The sequence below is a fragment of the Anguilla rostrata genome, chromosome 8 (assembly GCF_018555375.3).
Source record: "Anguilla rostrata isolate EN2019 chromosome 8, ASM1855537v3, whole genome shotgun sequence".
Lineage (NCBI taxonomy): Eukaryota > Metazoa > Chordata > Actinopteri > Anguilliformes > Anguillidae > Anguilla > Anguilla rostrata.
This window is the reverse complement of record NC_057940.1, coordinates 41,480,583-41,502,458: the sequence shown is the minus strand read 5'-3', so window position 1 is coordinate 41,502,458 and position 21,876 is coordinate 41,480,583. Positions and strand designations below refer to the sequence as shown.

The window sequence follows — 21,876 nt, the reverse complement described above, 5'->3', positions numbered from 1 at the left end:
AAATAAAAGTATCCTTAATACTTAAAAAACAACTTATTGAAAGAGTAACTATTTGTAATATAGGCTAATGGATTAACCGTACAATATTGTGAACAATATAAAATTGTAAACTATAGATTAAAACAAAACAAACAAGGATCCCTTTTAATTTAACTGTTCATAGGAAAAAAAATCTGTCTGACGTGACTCGGTTGGGTTGAAAAAATTCGAGCTCTCTGTCACATCTGTAAACATATATTCTGATTTGATATGTAACGTTATTCGAAATACATAAGACTTACGTGTGCTTTCGTCATTTATGCATAATGTGTGATTTTCACACCAACAAATTGTATACATTTCTATAATTTTCAAAGAAGTGTTTTAAAACATACTCATAAAACAAAATTAGTGTGTCAGGTAAAGGTATGCAAAAAGTCAATTTGTCCTTAAATACATTTGTAGGTCCTATGATTAATATGCTCCGTTCATTGTCGAAATGCATTATCGTGTTACTTATAATAAGAAAAGATTGGGTGTAAATTTTATTTTTTCTTCTCAGTATTTTATTAAGCGCATGAATTAAACATTTCAGCATTTATTATGACAGTAGAAGTCGAAGGCGTCATGCGGCGTACAGGAACTGCACTGAGCATGTGTATCAGCAGCACGCGGTCAAAGTGTAAAGTGTAATTATGTGGATCGGCTTGTGTAGCATGAACAGTCAAAAGGCTGATTTATCCATCCCGTTTTACATTGTATAGAATCTGCGCAGAATCCTGATCACATGACGTACTTACTGATAGCCTACAAGTATCCTGAAAAATAGTCGGGGCATTTTGGTTACATTTCGTTTCCAAATGAAATGTTCTTATTATGTAAATCGTTGATCATAGGCTCGTTAAATAATAGCCTGCACTCCTTCCGTATTACCATGTTTCTGTAAGTTGCTGTACCATGTGCCTCGGTTTCCCATGGTGTCTTGTTCATGAGTGAAGCATGCTGGGAAAATATAACAAAGTCGTGTGTGAAGGGTCTGCGGTAAGGTTAGTTGAGTTACTTTGAATATATTCAGCGCGTTCAGTAATTGAGCAGTAATCTTAAATTGGCTACATAGCTAGTTATGTTCAAGTTATAATTAGATAAAGAATTTGTATAACAACGCAGACTATCGTTCTGTCTCTGTTGCTTAGTCCCACACGAACATCTCCTTTTACAAGCATGTCTGCTGAAGCCGATGGCACCGTCGACTTTTTAAAGAAGGCCTCCATTTATTACAAAGACATCTGTCCGGAGCAGTCCCGCTTTCTGATGTAAGTCTGTAGAGAATAAACTGAAACACAGCGCATTGTTTCACTTTTATTTGAAGAAAAATGTTTTTCAGGACACGACACTACTGGTGCAATGGCCCGTTGTTTCCTCTGGTAGGCAGCATAAACACAGCCAGTTTTCGTTAGGCACACTGGGGCTGCAATTTAACTTTTTATCAAACGTCATTGTATATTTGCTCATTTATAACATGTAAATTCAGAATTGAACCTCATATATTTAACACATTGAGAACAAATATATTGGCGTTTTTGGTTTTTAACACGTTTCCTTAGTGAGAGTGTTTGGGTTTGTATGGTACTTAATATCTTATAGGCCTAATCAATTCATGACTGATCACTGTAACTGGTCCAGTTTAAATGAGATTTTATTTATTTATATATATATATATATATATAAATATATATATATATATATCTATCTATCACCGGAGCAGTCTACCCCCTAGGCTAATTGCAGGATGTAGCCTATTTGTTTGAAAACTGCCTTGTGAAGAATGGTTATAGTTACAGGAATATGGTTTTCAGGCTGTATTTAGCTGCTACGGTGTTTTAATGAGATGTACGTGTGGACTAATTGACTAACCTTTGTCGTGCATTCATAATTAGCGAATAGATTGGTAGAAATAATATGAAAACACTGTAGTGCAATTGGGCAGAAATAATAAATCTTTGGGAAGAAATAAGAATAGCAATATAGTGAAGAATGCAGTATCTCTGTTGGCATAATATACTACGCCAGTACAGTAATAAGATGAAGTCTTGTTACTAATTACATGGCCTAACTATATTGTTAACACAAAGACAGGCATGGAAAGTAGTAATCCATCTTCCGCAACATGCATGTTTACACTTTTGTGGAGATATTAATGGATTCCACTCTGTTAAGCATATACTGTCCTTCGTCTCAAATGAAAATAGTCTAATTTTGCCCTTGATGGGTTCCCATTTTGAAATGGTGGAATCCTTCATATTGAGCCGCTCGTATTTATAGCCTTTCCCTCCACCTCCTGAAGAAAAAAAACATCAATACATCAGGCCCGAGTACAGGAGGAAGTTTGATGTCACCATCATTGCTGTAGCTGTGCCAGGGTAATATAAAATAAATGGCCAGAACATTGTCTGACTACAGCGTCTGTGGGGGGAAATGGTGACTACCGTTGCATGGGAAAATTTTTGTTAAATGTCTTGGAACGACTCATTCCTAACTGTGTTGCGAGTGCCGAGTGTGTGCTCGGCAAATTCAAACGGGCGTGGACATTTTCATTACGCGTACAGGAAGCTTTTAACTATATTGTCGTCCGGACAACAGAGATTAACGACTTCGGTGCTCTCTGCGGAGAAGGGAGAGAGGATGCCTCAGATGCTCCTTCCGCTCCTCACAGGCCGAGCGAGGAGTCGATGGAAATGCTGATCTGGTTAAACAGTGCGTTTTTCATGATATTGATTCTTGGAGCCCCCGTATAAATCCTCACATCATAAGCTTAATTGCACAAATAAGCCTTAGGCATAGTTTTTTTTGTCACTTTGAATCCATGTGCAATGAATCATGTGTTTTAATCCCTGAGTAGCCAGTACTTATAGACTTTTTCAGTGGAACAATGTTAAGGTGAAAGTAAAGTTTGGCCTGCCAACATTATATTCACAAGAATGCATAAGAAACATGCATTGATAGTGATACATTGTGACTGTAGTGATGTGCAGAAAGATGTCCCAGTTTTGATACTATTTTTTATGAAGGACAGCATTAGTGTACTATGCTAATACAGTCATGTGATGTTTTTTAGTATTATAAGATATTATGGTAAGGCTTCCATCAGCATACAGCTTAACTCAATATCATTGGTTAAGGTTGTATCCCAAAAAGTTTGAATCTTTGGCTTCATCATTAATGAAAAACACAGAGTCCAGATATGTACAGATGTCTCTGTAAGCCCTCTGCTTATTTGAATGGATGTGAGGCAGGTCCTGAATTCTGACCAGATGTGTCCTTTGCAGGTGGAAGTTTGTGGCAAATGAAGTAGACATATGTCCCTGAAAATGAATGCTGTGTGTAATAGCCTATGTTTTACATGATGACAATTCTGACTTTGAATTTTCTGTAAGTGCACTGTGCATAGCTGGCTTATGCCATGTGCCCTTTGTTGGTGTTGGTTTATTCAGCTTACGTATTTTGACTAAAAATTATTTATTTTAAAAATACCACATTTAATTTCTGGAGATATTACCATGTAATTTGACCTGGGATCGTTAATATTTGCATTCCTCATACATGAGAGGGACAGGAAAACTAATTTAATATTTAAAATACTGAAAAAGTGTCTGAGGTACTTTCATGCTTTTGATTGAAAGGAAATATTAGCTCATATGATATTGTTTATCGCAGGTCTGTGAATGCCAGTCATCAGTCTTTGGTTCATAATGCTGGAAAAATTTTAGGGGAAACCTGACACCCTTAAATAGATAACTGCCAGTTGAAATTTGATTGTCAAACAGTATCATTCAGTGCAGCTGGCTAAACATTAGCAAATGTGAGTGCAGTGTGTGGGATTAGTTTTGATGTAGTTGAATGTTGCTGACGGGCTGGACGTTGTAGCACTCCAGGCAGGAGAGGGTTAATGGCCGGATGTGTAATTTTGTGTAAATGAGGATGTGCACTGTGAAACAGGCACTGGTGCTTTTCAGTGCTGCAGAAGTCCCAAAGAGAGTAAATTAGCCTAACTGACTGTGATAATTTTCCAAGTTCGTTTGTAATTATGGAAGATGACCAAGTGATTTTTTTCCCTCTCGGGAAGATATTGAGCTTATGGCCTCGAGAGACATCATTCTGGATGCTCAGCATGTCTTTTAAAAGAAAATTCTCCCTGTCCTCCTTTTGCCCGTTGTACAGACTGAGCCACTTGGAGAACGCTGCGGTACTGATCTGGAGGTTCAATGTGGCAAGAGGACTTCCAGGAGTAGATGTTGGCAAAACAGGATTAATGAAGTGTGGATAAACCTGTATGTCAGAAATAGGCGTAGGCTGAACGATTCAGTCACTCCCTGCGTAGGGTGGCTAGGCACCGAGGTCTGTAGCGCCATGGATGCCGTCAGAATTGTCCTGCTGGAGAGTTGACATTTAGAAAAGAAATTGACTTGTGTTAAAATGAATTGGCCTTTTGCGCGGTGCTATAATTGAACAAGCAGTGAAAAATCTACATGTCCGTCAGATGCAGGACGTCCAGGCAGGAATCCAGCCTGCCAGACCGTGCCTGCGGCTGAGGCGTCGTTATGAATGAGGGCGCTGTGTGTGCAGGTGCTTGCGTCCTTCCTGGTGTGTTGGCGTTCCTCGTGCGTGGTTTAGGGCAAGCGTGGCGTTCTGAATGTGCTCTATGCAGAAGACAGCCTGTACCTCTGACAAATTCAGGCGATTGGACTGCCGGGGGCGACTCACCCACCCCCGATGCGACCCCGACCCCCCTCCCCCCTGCTCTCATTCCGAACGGTCCGCGTCAGCGGGAATGTCAGACCCAGCTGTCGGGAAGCGCAGCGTCACCGTGGGGACATCGGGACCGCCGCCCACAGCAACGTCATCACCGGCCCCCGCCGCCGCAGGGGTGGCCACTCCCTTCAGGGCCCGAACTGGCCTGACTGGTCTGAGCTGGCATAGCCTCCTAAAACCCGCCAATTAATTTCTGTCCCCTGTAGAGGACATGGTGTTAATCTATATATTCCACTGTGCTGAAACCTACACTCCAAGGGGCATTCAGTAAAAACAAAATGGAAAATATTTGAAATTGCGACATGTTTTTGTCATCCAAGTCACTTGTATTGTCCAAAAATACTAACCCTTTTTTTCTGCTGTGCTGGGTCTCGTGAGAATAAATGGGTCTTGAATCGTTCCTCGGTTGTATGTGACGGACAGAGTTTTCTTCCAGTTAAAAGTCCAAGAAGGCGGGCTGTTAATTGATGTTATTGCTGCAGCATCACAGTCTGTGCTTGATTTAAAAAGGAATGCATGAAGGGCGTTTTAATTGGAATGCTACATTTGAGGCACATGACAGTATCGCTTCTTCAAAAGCCAGCCTTTGAAGCACAGTTGGCCAACAGTAAATCCTCTTTCAACCTTACGTCCCTGCAAAAAGGGAAATATATATATAAACATATATATATATATATATATATATATGCATAGTTGATATTTATATATTTTTCTCCTGGTTTGAATTTATAATCTTGCCAACTAAGATTATGATCCTTACTAGTGAACAGGATATTTTTGCAGCTTTCTGGAGCCCATTGTACATGATCAACAGATGTGGGAAGCGGTTTCATCTTATGCCAAGTTAGATCCTGAAACCAAACAAAAAAATGAAAGATAGACAGGAAGCGTGTGTTTGCTCTGGTCGAGCTCATTTCCTTCCTCCCGTACTTCCTGTAAATGCGCATTACTGCTCGTCTGCAGTGGCTAGGCTCTGCGCTATTCGACCGCACTCGGTCACGGTTCACAAATGCACGGGGGGGGGGTGGGGGGTGGGAATACCCAGGTCACGGGCCGGGCAGGCGGGCAGCTCCACTGGGCAGGCACGGACGGGCGCGGTCTCTGGCAGCAGTCCCCCCTGTTGTCATGTGCGTGTAACGTTGCCCTCCAGATGTCCAAACCCTGGATGGCAGAGGAGCCGTAACATGATGGGAGTAAAAATGGCTCTGACAGAGCAGCGCGTGGCCATTTATTAAATGCACTTTTCACCCTTGCCTTTACCGTGTTTCGGGTGTCATTTTTCACAGCCAGCCTTAGTTCCGTCGGCTAATTATAGACGTCTGGCAAACCGGGACTTGTGAAGCCTTAAACCTTGCGCACGTGTACCTAAAAAAAGACCTGCAACTGAAGCCAGACTTTCTGAATTTAATTTTAATACTCGAAGCAGGAGGAGATTTCTCTGTGGGCTGCTGTCCTTCGTTGGCTAATTGTTTTATCCTGGTCACGGAAAATGAAAACAGTAACTCTTCCCTCTCAAGGGTCTTGCCTTGAAATATTTCCAAAGAGCACAATAAGTAATAATTTAGGTGTTTGGTGTCCGTAGGGACTACCGGTGTAGTGATGGCAGTGGATTACTGTCAGTATGATGCCCATTGAACAGGCTTTGGCCAAACAGTGCTGCAATCCCCCTGCTAACATCATCCAGCCTGTTACCAGGGCTGCAACTGCTTTTGATTGTGTTAATATTAACTGATGAAATTCTAACATTTTCTCCTTCTCTCTGTTTTCAGGCTACGACAGCAACGTATGAAAGGTAAACTAAATTACTTAATTTGTACACTCAGTAATGTCAATAATGCTGAGCTGTGTGGCTCCTTTATTGAAACAGAGATGTTTTGAAATTAAAACTTCAAGTTTTATGCATAATAGTGCTCCATATTCATCCATCTAAATTTTGTACCAATTAAGTGTGATTGATGTAATATTGATGTGGATTTTTTTTATTTTTTATAACGATAAAAATCATTTTGTGAGATTTTGTCCTGGTGGAAACTGTTGATATTATTTTAGGTCCAGTTCCCTTGGACGTTGGAATGCAATTTGCTTTGTATGTCTAAAGGGCGATATGGTCTCGACCAGCCAAGAACTGGCTGCTCATTTCTTCAGGGAATCTTGCATTCAATTGCTTCAGTTTCGGCATCATAGTAAAACTCGCATACGGCATATATAGCGATACACCTTTGTGAATGAAATTAACTTTTTATTCATCCCCTGATTTATCCGCGAACCCGTTTCCCCTGCATTTATCCGTGTGTTCGGAGAAGGCGGCATTGTATCCATTGTAATATGCATACCGCTCAAGGCTTTTCCATCCAGCGTGTAACAGCAGTCAGCGGTCCCCGCTAACCTTGAGCGTCTTTGTGCTTGTTTGTAGCCCGCTTTCAATTAGGCTCTGAAAAGCGTCTCGCGCGGAGCCCGTACGAATGGAAATGCTGAGTGACAGGCAGAGACCCGGCATCTCGGGAGTCAACATCCGCACTTCGCCCAGCTGTCAGGCGGCTGGCCTAAATGCGGAGCGACACTGTGGATGTTTAAAGATAACCGCACGCTGATTTCATTACCGAGAGACGGGACTTAAAAAAAGTTTTGAACCTTTGGGAGTTTAAAAAAAGAAACCACTTTTGGAAGTTGTTGATTTAGTGGGGTGTTTATTAAGAGTAATTGAGTATATAGCCTATGCGCTGTCGCTAAATGTGTGCGAAACGGCCTACATCCGCTGTGAACGTGACTGAGCTGTGAGCCTGTAAGTGGGATGGCACTTCTGTGGTGTAGCAATGGCATGTTTTTTCACATTCCATTTCATAATTTAACTCTGTGAAAATCCGTAATGTTGCATAACATGGGAATCCATTGGATTTTGATCCCCCCAACCCCCATAAAAAATGTTTGTGTAGAATATACTCTACACATTTTTATAGCAGCCAAGTCAATGTTGCCAAGTGCCACTGAATGTTACGCCTGCTTTTCAAGGGTGGTGAAAAATGCAGTCATCAATAAGCAGTTGTACCCACCATGGTACAAGACCACAGTGCAATTACTTGTTTATGTTCTTATGCTTAAGCAGTTGTGTCAAGCAGTTACTTTGCTATTAATGTGTTCTTAATGGCTTAATGGAAACATCATACACAAGGTCACTAATATGTTATTATTATTAACTGCCTCTCAAATTATCATGAATGGATGTCAATCAACTATCAGATTGCTGCCAGCTTTCACATTCCTCCCCACCTGTGCCAGCTGTGCTGATATGGTGATTCATAGTTACTGAGGTACCAGTTATCTTTAGCCTCCAGGCTCTTATAGAGGAAATGGTGCCTTGGGGTGGATGTGCTCCTACATTATTTTGCACATCGGTTTACAGGAGCAAATGCTCCTAAAATGGGAGTATGTAGTAATGAAATAATATGCATTATTTTTTCATTACTACAGCTGGCACTGTGCAGTCAGGATTTAGGGATTGCCACTGCACTAACCACAAGTACCTCCGCTATGAGTGATTTGTCATTCTGGAAGTACAATGTTAATTATTTACTATTAACAGTTATGCATTTGTTTAGTCACAATGTTACATTTTAATGCCATTTGAAGTCCATGTTGAGTCCTCGCGGCTCTTAAAATAGAGTGTTGTTGAAGCAGTTTATATCTGATCGTGTTGTCAGGTGGCTGACGGGCTGTGTGGGGCTCTGGGAAGCTGATTAACGGCGAGCGTTGAGTTTGAGGGCCGGGTCAGGGTGTCCGTGCGCGCGGGCCGGCTGCGGTCTGCAGCGTGTGGCGCTCGGCCAGCGCGTGCAGTGTGAAAGGCGAACGGGTCTCAGGTTGCAGCCCGCAGCCGACTCTGCCTTTGATTTCCCCCCCCCGCCCCCAAACCCCCGGGCCTTAACACCGATAGGACCACTGCACAGTGGAGGAGGTGGCCGCATTGATTAGGGTAACCCAAACACTGTTGTTGCCGTGGATCAGAGGGCCGCACGGAAGTTCATACCCCAAGGGGAGGGGTGTGGTGTCCCGTCGCTTGGAAGTTGCGATCTGGTCTGGGACGCTTTTAAGCATTGCAGAAACATAGAGGATTACTCATAGATTTTTTTTACTGTTCCTTTCTCTGTTCTGTAACATTAGTTGTTATAATGAGAACAGGCCATTTGCCTGTCTTGGCTTGACTTTTGAGTCTATCCCAAGTTTGGAGGATCGACGGGTTCCAAATGCCAGTGTGGTTCCTTGCATTTCATTCCTTAGTTTAATACATTCCGTTGTCACTACTATCGTCTGTTCTGGGACATTAAATAAGCACTGCTGTCCATCCCATTAATTCCTTACCACCATCTCAAGTGAACAATCAAATGAACTGAGATGTAGGACTTTCCATTGCTTTAAGTCTCTCCTCACGTAGGCCATCTCCGGCCAGATCAGTTTTCTTTTCTGTTTTCTGCTTGTTCAGGAGTTTCCGCAGTAAGGATTTTAATCTTTATCACTTCGTGTGGAGACCAGAACTTTTTAATCCCATTTTAAATATGCTATATATTTAAATAAGGTGTTATTCTAGCTGGTGAACAGATCAAGGTTGGCAAAAATGACAAATTATAATAAAAATCACTCTAGAATACACATGCGGGTGGGTGCATGCATTTAATTAGTTCGTATTTGACTACAGCCGGGCTTAAGGGGTTCATCTCGTCCGTTGTTTGTTCCAGGCGGGAAGGAGCCGGACGGAACGCTCTGCCCGTTCTGTTTCCAGTGGCGACACGCCGTCGAGCAGCGAGTCCGGATCAGGCCGAAGCGCAGGGCCTCCGGCCGCGTCCAGAAGCTTCTGCGGCGGGAGGCGGCCCGGAAGCGCCTCGGCCCGGAGCAGCTGAAGGCCCTGAGAAGGTTCCGGAACTCCTGCAGCACTCGGGTGAGTCCCGCCCGGCGTCGGCGGGAATGGGGCGGGATGACCCGCCGCGGGTTTGGAGTAACGTGCCCTCCCGCGTCCTGGTCTGCTGACCCGGGCGGGTGTCTTGGCTTTCCACACAACAACAGTTCTTGTGGTCCTCCAACTGCTTAAGCCGTGCCTAATGTTCACAATGCAGCTGATTTGAGCATAGGTCAGGGGTGCACAACAGGAGCTAAACGGTTTTAGGGTTTCTATGAATTTATAAATTTACGATCAGTGAGTGTAAAGTTAACCAAACAGTCCAACAGTTTGCGTTGTAAACAAAAGCAAATAGCACTTTAAAGATAACCTTCTTCACACGGCTGTACCGGTCACATTATCTCAGAAGGAGATCCAAAAATAAAGAAAGAGGATAGCTAAAGAGGGTGAGCGGAGGTGCAGTGTGGAGAGAGGTGGCGTTCAGTCTGCATTGGATAACGGGTAGGGTTTCTGCTGTCCTGACCACAGTGGGGTGGGGGGGTGTGTGGGGGGGAGTGAGGGGGTGTCAGGCTCCCAGACATAGCAGGGCGGAGAGGTCTGGCTGGCGTGTAGGATTCGATGAGCGTGCGAATACCTAGCGGACCTGTCCCTTTAGCTGCCCGATTTGGCTAGCGCTGATATTTTAATGCATTTGATCCAGGCGGTCAGTGGGGGGAGATGAGAAGGGGAGTGACGTGGCTGAGCGTGTGGAGGCTGTTGATCAGACGAGGAGCAGCAGTGTCTGGAGGAGCTGCAGAGGTCTGAGGGTGGAGGAGGGGAGGCCAGTGAGGAGGGAGGGTCAGCGCCTGGACTAAAAGCTGGGTGGAGTAGGTGGGGAGGGATGGGCGGATTCTCTGGTACAGGGAGAATCGACACACTCAGCACACTGTTGTGATGTTCCCAGAGAGAGATGTTTTGCTGTCCAGTACCACTGTTGGATTCCTAGCAGATGAAGAGTAGTTTTTAATTAAATTGCTTTCAATACCAATTATTGCCCTTCTGTTGTCTTATTTAGTGTGGTGTACCTTGCTAAGAATGTTCCATTATCCTATGCGACATCACACACTCAGTCTCACCCATTACTCTTCCCCTTTGGTCATGCAGTAGTTATACAGCACATTTTTGCAGTTAAGAGTTTTTGTGACAGTCTGATGTGTGTTCTGCTGAGTTAGTTTCTTTTTTTTGCTTGATGTGTCTATTTATTCATAAATTGTCCCGCAGGGACGGGGGCGTTGAACTGTGGCACTCTGAAGGCCATTCGTCAGACTGCTTCAGAATCTGTCCGCTTCTGACAAGCACAGTCAGAGTAGAGAATAACACCGAGCAGCACCTTCGTGCCCTTGACGTGCGATAGTGACATGGCATTCATCACAAGAGCCTTCCCAGCCCTTGAGGAAGTCGAGGTGTAACTTCAGTAGTGCAAATTGCTTCCATAAATAAGAATAACATTGAATATTTGAATATTACCCAATGCAGTGCGAAATAATAGATTACACTAATGTAGCATATTCATTTGTGTGTTCAAAAAGGCAAATACCTGGCAAACATTAACGTGCTAATAGCGACGTATTAGCAGGCTGATGATAACAAGCGTTAACTTACTAGCATGCTCATGCTAGCAAGTGTTAACTTATAATCGCCTGTTGTTAAACAGTCTGAAATCATGTGGATAAAATACAAGCCAGCATTGCCTCGAGCCTTTACTTTGAAATGCATTGGTAGCTTGCCATTATTTAGCTAGCACTGCAGTAATTCATAACACGAGCTAGCTGCCTAGCTTGTCCCCTCCCAGTCTCCCCATAGGAGACTGTGGAGTTGACGGAGCAGCTGCGTGGCGGTTGGGCATAAGAATGTGTGGCATTGTGTTCCTGGTTTGTGTATGTCAACACCTGCGAGCCAGGACCCCGCAGAGAGGAGCAGGGGCTGTCATTAGAATGCGTCTCCTCCCGTTCCCTGCCAAATTTTCCACTGTGGAAAGTGATAAGCGCAAGGACAGAAACAAACAGCAGGACGTGCTTTATCTCTGCGGAAGTGAATAGATAGAGGGGTCAGCAAAGGATTTAGGTCCCACCATTCTGGTAGAGCAGTCACTGAGGTGTTTCTGGGGGGTAATCATAAAATATATCATTGCTTTTCTTTTTATCTGTCTCTCGCAATGGTTCCAGACGTGTTGTTTTTCCCCTAGTGATTAACTGTATTTGTTGAACTGTCTGTATATAAAGTGCAACTTTGTGCACAATTCCAAAAGTTTTCAGCATCCAGGACCCTATTTACCGGATGGTTATTTCCAGCAGTTAACCTCAAAATGTCTGCCATTTTCTGCCAACCCATGCTACGTTTTTAATTGTATTCTTAAATGTCCACGTAAGTCGGACTTTGGCGTTTCTTGAATTTGTATGTCTGTCTTTTTTATTGTATATGTTTCCTGGAGAATTCATCCCTATCAGATATGAAACCCCTGAACCGGAGTGGAGATCATTTGCAGGTGCTAGATCCACTAGGCTTTATTTTCTTGAGAGGTATCCATTACTTCATATACAGTGTGTGACTCCAGTTGACAGGGCATTCTGGCTATCTGCACGTAATGTACCATGCATGTAATGGGCTGATGTTTGACACTTACGGTGTGACAGATCGATAAACACAGGTATGAAATACAACGGATAGAGCAAATGGGGGGCGTATCTGAAATTTCAGTTGACCTTTTGCGAGTTTCTGTCTTTGCAGCCGACCTTGCAGGAGCGTGTTTATTTCTCTCTGGGGTAAATCCCGTTACACTCGGCTCACATACCCAATGAGACAGACGCCAGTCAGAGACAGGATCACATCAGGTGAATCAGGTGAAAACTGTCGCACCTTCCCATCAGGCAGACCCTGCGTACAGCCATACGGTTATCAGCCAAAAATAAGAGGGCATTATTTTGTAGAAAAATTGTAATTCTGATTTAGTTGTGTCGTATTATTTACTTCACATCTTATCTAGCTAAATTTTTTACCCTCTGAGTCTTGAAACTCCCTCCTAATGTCCTGTGCTCTGTTGGCCCCAGTCTGCACCAGCTCAGCGAGGATTCAAATGCAGACCTCGGAGTGTGTGACTGCAATGATTCTGAATAATAAAGTTTTTTTTTCCCCCCCCATTCCATTTCAAGAATAAAGGATAGCCCTGTCCAAAATGTCAGCTCTGGGCATTCAAACCGTGGGTGAAAAAAAGCAGGGACCTCCAGTATAAACGTGTTTCTAACTGGAGCATGAAATGAAGTTATGGAAAAGGTAAATGAATTCAAATCGACCCCGGGGAAAATGCTTCGTCGAGCGGACCCGGCACGTGGGTTTCTCGTTCCTCAAGGAAGAACCGGGGCCGAGGGTTACCGACTGAAATCCATAAATCACACGGCACGATTCGGTAAGATTTATACAACTTACCGTTCAGGCCTATCCAAAGGTTTCCCAGCCTAAATTAATATCCATATTTCACCCTTGTGTCACATATAAAAATAAATCTTAGGTGTTTTCATCTACCCTTCCATATGGGGTGTTTGTGGTTTTACGTCTGACCGCTCGGTTTCTTGTGAAGGGAACCGGTCTTTCGCTAGAAGTCTCTGACGCATGATTCCAAGGTATTATCGCGTTTGTCATTGGCGCTTGTTTGGAGTGTCTTGCTCGGGCCAATGCTGTGAGGCTCATACAAACACTAGACACCAGACACTCTGTCTGGCTTCGGGCTCCTCCTCATGCTGCGATCTTTGCATTCCCGTTCACTTCGTGCTTTGAGCGCGCGCTGGACCCACGGCCCCAAACGTGAGGTGCGGCGCTCACGTTCCTGTAGCAGTTGCCCCACCGCGGAAAGCCAGGGGGCTTAACTCCGGGCAGCGGGCTTTTTGGTGAGATAACGAGAGGCTCTGCTGGGTCTGAGCGGGGGGGGACGGAACCTTCCGGAGGAAAGGAGAGCCCGCACGTGTAGGGATTTCTCCGGCCTTTGCAGAATTATTTTAGGTGCCCGCTCCACATTCTGCCCCGCCATCTGGCTCAATGGTCGTTTCAGCTGCTGGAACTTCCACACGTCGCCGGCAACATTTTCAGCACCGGGTTCAGTCTCTCAAAGCTGCAAATTTGGTGAGGTGAACTCGATTTGGTGAGGTGAACTCGATTTGGTGAGGTAAGATCGATCTGGCAGAGTAAACTCAATTTGGACTTCCTCCCACCGGTGCGTCATCCAGCTGTTGCAACTCTGAGCTCGGTCTCCACCGGTGATGTCAATGTTATTCTGTCCCCAGAGATAATGCAGGAAATTAAAAAATTGAGAAATTCACGTTTTTAATAGATTCTGAGAACTGCAAAATTCTGACCTCATTGCAAGATCCTGCTGGACCAGTAAACAATGTCACGCTTGTTTACCACGCTTGTATGTTCCCTAACATGTAACGGATACTTGTCCTGCTGCATCAACACTGAGGGTCAGGTTTAGTAAGGATTTAAATAGCGATTACTGCACCCGGTGATTTCTGACTGCATCCCTGAGCGCAAACAGACTTGTACATCCCTCCATGTCCTAGAGAGAATATATGATCTCTACATGAACATATATATCTCCCTGCTGCCTCTTGTCACAATAGTTGCTCAATGGACAAAGGCCTACTTCCTATACATACCACTGACACGTGCACACGAGAGACACCAACATGTGCCGAAGCGCTTGCCCCACTTGACCTGACACCTCTGAAGTTCCCTATTCGTATACAGTCTCACAGCTTACCACTGGCACCCTTTCTATTGTTAGCACGTCCCTAAACAAGTCTGTGCTCGGCCCTGGTGTCTAACAGTCACAGCTGCCATTGCAGAACTAGGGCGTCTAGCGAGCCTGAAAGCATGAGCCATGTGACGGGAAATTGTGTATCAATGCATGCTGCCCGCCCCCCCCATTACCGCAGTGAGTCAAGGACAGGGGCACGGGCGCTCGTGAGAGCTTCAAGGTCGTACCGGCTGCCGCCTGGTCTTTCCTCACGGCACACGGCAGCTGGTTGTAGTTCTCACGCGCCGACATGTATATGGGAAACAAAGAGCACGTTTCTCTTTGTTTGGATTTGCACTGAGCCCTTTGTGTCTCGGAGAGGAGGGAACCACGCGTGGGCTAGCTAAAAGGCTAAACCGGTGCTTCTGAGATAATGGACGATACTGTGGAAAAGGTCTGGAGCGCACTGCTGCAATAGGAGGCCTGTGATGGTGTGAATTGGGACCGATGCTTTTCGACGCTGCTGCTTGGTCTTCGGTGTGTCTCAGTCTGTCAGTGTGGAGGTTCAGCGTGACCTTGGGTAGATGCACTGGTTCAGTCCGCTTTCAGCAGCGGGATGCGCAGGGGGTATTCTTTTCCCGGACATATTCTGAATCACTCCTCTGTTGAAAGAGCCCCTCTCTTCCTCTTGAGTGCTTACGTTTGATCCCCCTTGCCAAAGAGATTTCAATCTCAGTGGGCAAATAAAGGCTAAATTTAAAATATATATATATATACATTTCAGAATTGGTGAAAAAGAGGTGGGCCTAGTCTCGTGTCGTCTTGTTATCGTTTATTGAAAACCACCTTGGTAATGCATTCTGTTTTTGAGCAGAATATCAGTGTGGAGTTGCCAATCGTATTTATAGACCCATCTCATGACTGCACCGTTCTCTGTCCATTAGTTGGGGTGAATTGTAGAATTTTAGGAGTGCATTCTAGCATCGGAGCATTTTCCTACTGCTCACCTTCGCATTTCCCATGCACAATGACATAGGCAGACTGCAGTCAACAAGTCGACCAGATTCGTCATTTGGAAAGACCCAGGGGATACCCTCCCAACTGAAGCACTCCATTTCAGTTTTATGCCACCCTGCGGAACTTCTGACTCCTGTCGTTGCAAAAGGGGCCCCTGCTTTAGCAGGACACTCGCCTCCAAAGGCCCCCCTCAAAGCCCGAAACACAAAGGGACAATAATAAGATTGTTGTCCAGATAGTAGTGTGAGGCACACTGAGCATGTAGGTTCCAGCAATGTTTACTTGGAGGAATGTTTGTTGTTCTCTACCTGTTCCATGACCGTTTTGCCTGAAGACCATTCAGGCAAAGCGATGCAGACGCACAGGGCATGAGTGGCAAAGACTACTACATTTCAATATGGTTTTTTGTGGTTTTGTTCTACAGTTTGAGTGCCACGATGCTCTTTTGAATAACCAGATTCAACTGTACTGAGGAGCCTTTATTCATTTATTGCATGATAGGTGCAGATATGACTGTTCTGACACCGTATTCTTCAGTTGTACTGGATCTTCACTGAAGGTGCCGTTTGTTCGTGCCGTGGTGTCGGCAGGCCAGGTGGATCGTGAGACCCTAGCATCACTCGTGATTTCTTTCTCTTTGTCAATAGCGTCTGTCCGTGGGTATGGAAGCCTGGTTCATTCCTTGGTAGATTGGAAGCTGGGGAGCGAGCAGCGCTCTGCGCTTGAATAAGACACCTGCCTCGCCTGTTATTCCGTTGTTCTTGGCGAGTGACTTAATCCTTCCAGCTGCTTGTAATGTACTCATGCATTATGCGATGGTATCCAAACAGGGGTCTCCCTTTAGGAGGTCTTCTCTGTTTGCGGCACGGACGACGCGTTAGCGATGTTTTGAAACGGTCTCCTGCTAACGTGCGCGGCGTGGCCGCCTGTCTCCAGGATTTACGGGCGGCGCTTGCGTCAGGAGTGATGTTCTCCTCCAGCGGCTCGGCCGTCTCCGGGGAACTCTGCTCTGCATTGTCTGATCCAGAGGTGAGCGAAACGTTTCAAAGCGTCTATCGCCACAGCTGTTTGGCCGAGAGAGGGTGGCTGTGTTTGCTCAGTAAACGCCATTAATCCGGTATTCAGACTCGGCACGACTCCAGGGGCTTCTGGGTAGCTCGTCCTGCTGAAGGGCTGGTCCTGGGTGAAGTGACGTGTTCCACTGTCTGGTGTCAAGTCATGTGGCAGTGCCCACTGTGGCTGGCAGGATGGCAAGTGATTGGGGATGGGGTACCCCAGGAAGTAGGCTTTCATTCCACAGGGCTGTGCCCATCTGTCTGTCTGTGTGCCTGCTCTCCCAAATACCGTAATTCATTTAGAAATTCATTTGAAATCAAAACCACTTTTGCCTTTTCTTGAATATGCTATGGTGTGTAGTGTCTGATGGGAAAAGTAGTTGTCACACACGTGGGGGGGGGGGATGCAGCAGTTCCTGGAAACACCGTTGGTTGCCGCATGGAGAGAGAGAGAGCACATCCACACACCAAACATGAAATGAAATAAACAGACACCTTCACCCTTCCCCGTTGCGAGTCCCGGGCGAAAAACAATAAACTAGAACAACAAACTAAACTAACAAAGACAAATAAGGCGGCAACTGTTTAGCAGACCAGCCAACCTCCTTTTTAGTGGCGGGTCACTTTCTCTGTCATTTATTGTGGACAAACAAAACCAAATGAAACAAAACTCAAAAACTCGCTCTCTCAGTGTGCACTCCTGGTCTCAGCCCCGAACTGTAGAGAGGAACACACCTTTTAGTGCCCGGGGTGATTAGCTAACGCAGCCCAGGTGCGTGTGCTCTCTCCACCAGCCAGCGGACCGAATAGTGTAGTCAGTATTGTAGTATCATCCCACAGTAGTCATGTGGGATGATACTACAGAGCACTGCAGTATGCATCGTTCCGTATGGCCAGTCAGTTGTGTCCCAGGGAACTAAGTTAGCATGTCACTCAAAGGCGCAGTGACAGTTGGGTCACTTCCCAGTATGAGCTTATCTAGCAGGACGAATGGAACACAGACGCTTCCGCTGTGTCTGTGTAGAAACAGGTGGAAATGAGCAACAGTTCATTCAGTTCAGTCATGTCTGATAAGGCATGTTTCAGCCTGGCCCTTCTTCAGTGCTGCATTGAGTAAAACCAACTTCTTATACAGATGGACAGTAGTCATTCAGGCTTTGAGTAGCAACCTTCAACCTTATTTGAGTCTATGGAAATATACAGTAATGTGCAATCTGTCAGTATTTTGCCAGTGGCACAATTCCTGTACGGTTCACCCGATATGGATGCAAATACTCTCAAATTAGAGCTGACAGTCTGCACTTTAACCTGACTTTAACCACATGTTCATTGTTTTTATTTCATGTTCAGATATATACAGAGCTAAAACAACAATTATGTCACTGCCCAAATATTTACTGCCCAGTATCTTATTAATGTCTGTATACATATACAAACGCACATGTATACGCATATGTTTATTTATTGGGTGGGGGGGGGGGGTGTGTGGCGGATGTGGATGCGTTTGCTGAGACGCTTTGTCCTTTTAATGCAGCAGCACTGCGGGCATAATGTAGTCAGAAACCTTCCTGGAATACAGCCAGGGAACACGGGGCAGCCCCATTGTAAAACTTATTGGCACCGCCTGCTGTGGCTTTTTCCCCGCAGCACTTAATCTGCATTCCTCCATTTGTTTATAGATCGTAACTCCGGGCGGGAAAACTTGTGCCAGTGACATCAGAGGCGGAGGGAGGGAGGGAGGGAGGGGGAGGGAGGGGGGGGAGCGAGCGAGAAGAGGCAGGATTAATGTTCCGTAGCCCCGCCCCCTCGGTGACTGATTGGTCGACCGGCCGAGCCGATGTGCTGTATAAATAGGGGCACTTTGAGGGCGGTAGTAAACACCAGGTCCAGCCAGGTCGTCTTAAATCCCCTGATTTTGCTCTGCCTCTCGACCACTTGTTCCGCCATGGCAACCTTCGTCTCGGTGAGTTCTCGCGAAAAAGAAGCTGTCTCGTTTCGCCTTGATTCTGTGATGCTTGCCTTGGTCATTTTTCTGAAATGTATCATAATTCTCTTAATGTTTCGGAAACTTTTTGGGACGTAGTTGCCACCTGTCTGTTGGATGGACAGAATCGGGCTGTCACATTGGGCTGTGTGGCTCTGCACTGTGTCTGCAGTGGCAGTGACCAGCACTTTAACTTGAACATGCAGGGCTCGCTTGCAGGGAAAACGTGTGCTGTGGTTCAGCGGAACCTGAGATGGGAACCTAAACGCCGTTTATAGACGTCCCCCCAAAGACCCGCATACCCGTTTCACTTTTTTTCGACACGCTAACAGCACCGCCGGATTTGGTTCCGTTATGACAGCGGTCTTATCCAAACATGTGGAAATCCAGTCGTTAGCCTGCGCAGGCCACAGGCCACGTAGAGCCTGCTGGCAGCCAGCAGTTGACAAAGGCTATGATTTACGGGCCCCCGTTAGATTATTATAACAGAGTGCGCTTGGAATTATTCTGGGTTTCAAAATATTTTTTACATATGGCGTACTGCGTAGCTTTATATATGGGCCGCATGCCTTTCAGAGTTGGCTCGCGCATATTTCACATTCGAGCGATGAGTAAAGTAGCGGGCGGGAGATTTATGATTACTGCGTAGCCACCGCGGTATATTTACGAGGAATTGGTTTGTGATGTTGTGGCATGCCTGTCCCCCCCCTGAGATTTATGGGGAAATTCCGCTCGTCCGAGGACGTCGCTGAATTCATTGGGGCGGACACGCCAGCTCAGGGCGGCTGGTGCAGCCGCCGGCCCCTGGTGCCCTCTGGGAAGGCGGCAGGGAGGTCACAGAGTGGCACGCCTCGTGCCGCGTGCCGATTGAACCACCAAAACTCACCGTAATGCCATCGGTTGGGTGCACCTTGTGCTGATGCCTGAGAAACTGTCAGAAGTTTAGATCAAGTGCAAATACCATTTACCACACACTTTTGATCTGAAACGTTAGAGCTCTTAATTCACATTCACGGTTGTCTAAGGCAGGTGTGGGGTACTTGGTAATTAGAGAAGTAAACAGCCCTCCGTAAACAGCTTTGCTTTCCTTGAGTTTTTTCTCCCCAGTCCCCTCCGTCAGAGTTCATTGTCAGGTACAGGGCTGCGTCACCTGGGTGTTTGGATAGTAGGAGTGACGTTTCTTTCCCCTTTTTTTCGTCAGATGGCCACTTGCCACACCTGCAACAGGACTTCAAAGAGCCGCGGCGTGAGCAGGGACACTGTGGCAGCCCTCTCCAAGACCCACAACACCCCCAGGAATTCTGGAAAACCGAAAACAGCCGGTCGGACCCCCCACTCTGGGGGTGGAAAAGTTCTCCTGAAATCCACAGAGAAGACACCCTATGGAACACCCAGGTAAACAAGAGAGCATTTCAGTCTTTTTCCCTCATACTTTAAATACTTTTTAATATGCATACATATTAATAAAAAATATATAATATATACAATACATTATATACTGCTGGCAAGTGCTAGGTAAAATTGTTGTTTCAATTACAGTCATTTATTACATTTATTCCATTGGGGCTTTGCATAATTTGTTGTCTGTCAGTACTACTGTGATTGTGAACAAACCTCGAGGAGTGTTTGCTGTCATCATGCATGATAAACAGACCCCAACTAAATGACCCTTGATAGATAAGTTTATTAATGACTTGTATGCTTTGCACTAGAGTTTTACCCGCCCATAGCCCATGGCTGAATTTCCCCCAGTTTGTGCCCTTGTGTGGTAGCAGCCTCAGTGCTGCGGTTGGTGGGCGAGGCTCAGTCGCGTGCGTTTCCTCCGTTCCCCCAGGTCCGCTTCCTCGGAGTCGGCCGGCACCCCTCCCTCGACGCTGGGCAGCGCCAAGAAGTCGGCCTTCTCGCGGCTCAGGAAGATCCTGACGTTGTCGGAGACCCCGACGAAGGAGAAGGGAGGCCTGAAGGCCTTCCTCTCTTCCCTCTGAGCCGCCCGGGCCGCGCCCGCCCCTCCCCTCCGGCCCGCTGCCAGCGCGGCTGGCGATCCGCGCGGAGAACGGCTTCGCCTGGGATTCCGAGCGACGCGCGGGGCGGCCCCCCCCACCGCCCACCGGCTTAGCGCCCACTTCACTGCTAAATTCACGGCGCGGTTCTGACATCCCGCCACTGGGCTGTCCCGCAGGAAGAAACCCCAGAAGCGCTTCTCTGGAACTTTTCTGTCCTCGTTGTCTAATGTAGGTGCCAAAAGAATCAGTCTTGCACCGAGACAAGGAATTTCCACAGGGCGTTATAAAGTATATATGCTCACAAAGTGGATATTGATAATATATGCTTTGCATTGTATTGAGTACCGCTCTCTAAAAGAGGTGGTCTTCAACCTTTTTGTAAATAAAAAAAAAATGAATGTTCTATACTGCTGTCTTATGTATTTCTCATGCACAGTTTTCAGTTAATTTCATTTTGTATCAATTTTGTTGACTCACTTGGTGGTACATTAAAAATGTTTATGTAGCATATTGGCTTTGGACCACGACAGTATTGTGGTACGCCAAGTTTCAAAAGACATTTTTTTATGCATAAAGTGTTCATGTGCATTGGTCCAGACAAAGACTGTTTGCAGGACAACGGACTTGTGTGGACTGCCGTGTTTACATTAAAGTTATCCTGCCTTACACTTTTAAGGATTTTTTTTTTCTTTTTACAAAAAAAAGACCAAATAAATCAAAGGCGCGGTGGCCATGCTATTACATTTATATTTTGTAGTGCTGTACAATACAGTTTATATTCAACATTTTTCTTTTTTTATACATGTTAGTGTGTTGAATATGTGTAGATTCACAAGGCCTTTCAGACAGTATTTTTTACACTTACTGGGTTGTATATTGTACAAAGTAAGTAAGCAAAGTAAGGTATGTTTTGGGTTAAATGTTTCATTTAAGAAGCTCGGTATAATTGGATGGCAAGTACAATGTACCCTTTTATCAATGTAATAACTTGTGAATAACTAATGTAATTCTCTGTACGTGATTGAAGTCAGCTCAGCCTTTGTGCGAAAATAAAACTTTTCTCATCCACTTGCCCTGTCGACAGTTTCTCTGTTCTGCTCATTTATTCTGTGGTCCTGCAAGAGGAAGCACGATGTAGATTACACTGGTCAGTAAATACAATCAGGCGAGTTTAAAATGAAATGTTACTTGTTACATCGTCTGAACAGACGACCTCAAACGCAGACATAAAATGACCTCCGCTGCTCCTTGTTTAGTTTCTGTATTGATTGTTTCAGGTATAAAAGCTAAAAGTGCAAGGTTCTCTAAAGACTGACCGGTGAAGCCCAAGTGAATTTACTGAATGCTGCGTACAGATGTAACAGCTGGCTGAATGG

The 21,876-nt window shown here is 45.4% G+C and overlaps 1 protein-coding gene across 5 annotated transcripts; it reads left to right on the top strand.

Moving 5' to 3' along the window:
• Positions 1-777: 777 nt before the first annotated feature.
• Positions 778-21,568, top strand: c8h18orf21 (chromosome 8 C18orf21 homolog). Of its 5 annotated transcripts, none has more exons than XM_064348307.1 (6): positions 778-1,020; positions 1,200-1,292; positions 6,558-6,580; positions 9,516-9,715; positions 19,699-19,892; positions 20,332-21,568. In XM_064348307.1, the coding sequence occupies exons 1-6, from the start codon at positions 968-970 to the stop codon at positions 20,480-20,482; spliced, it is 714 nt and encodes a 237-aa protein (XP_064204377.1). In that variant the 5' UTR covers positions 778-967; the 3' UTR covers positions 20,483-21,568. The 5 variants fall into 5 exon arrangements, with proteins under 5 accessions (XP_064204377.1, XP_064204375.1, XP_064204378.1 ...); XM_064348305.1 differs by having other exon boundaries at positions 1,173-1,292; XM_064348308.1 differs by having other exon boundaries at positions 778-1,025.
• Positions 21,569-21,876: the final 308 nt, after the last annotated feature.

Coding starts and splice junctions, on each gene's coding strand:
- c8h18orf21 (XM_064348305.1), top strand. CDS start 968: ATGAGTGAAGCATGCTGGGAAAATATAACAAAGTCGTGTGTGAAGGGT. Junction 1,293..6,557: donor GAGCAGTCCCGCTTTCTGAT/GTAAGTCTGTAG, acceptor CTCTGTTTTCAG/GCTACGACAGCAACGTATGA. Junction 19,893..20,331: donor ACACCCTATGGAACACCCAG/GTAAACAAGAGA, acceptor CCGTTCCCCCAG/GTCCGCTTCCTCGGAGTCGG.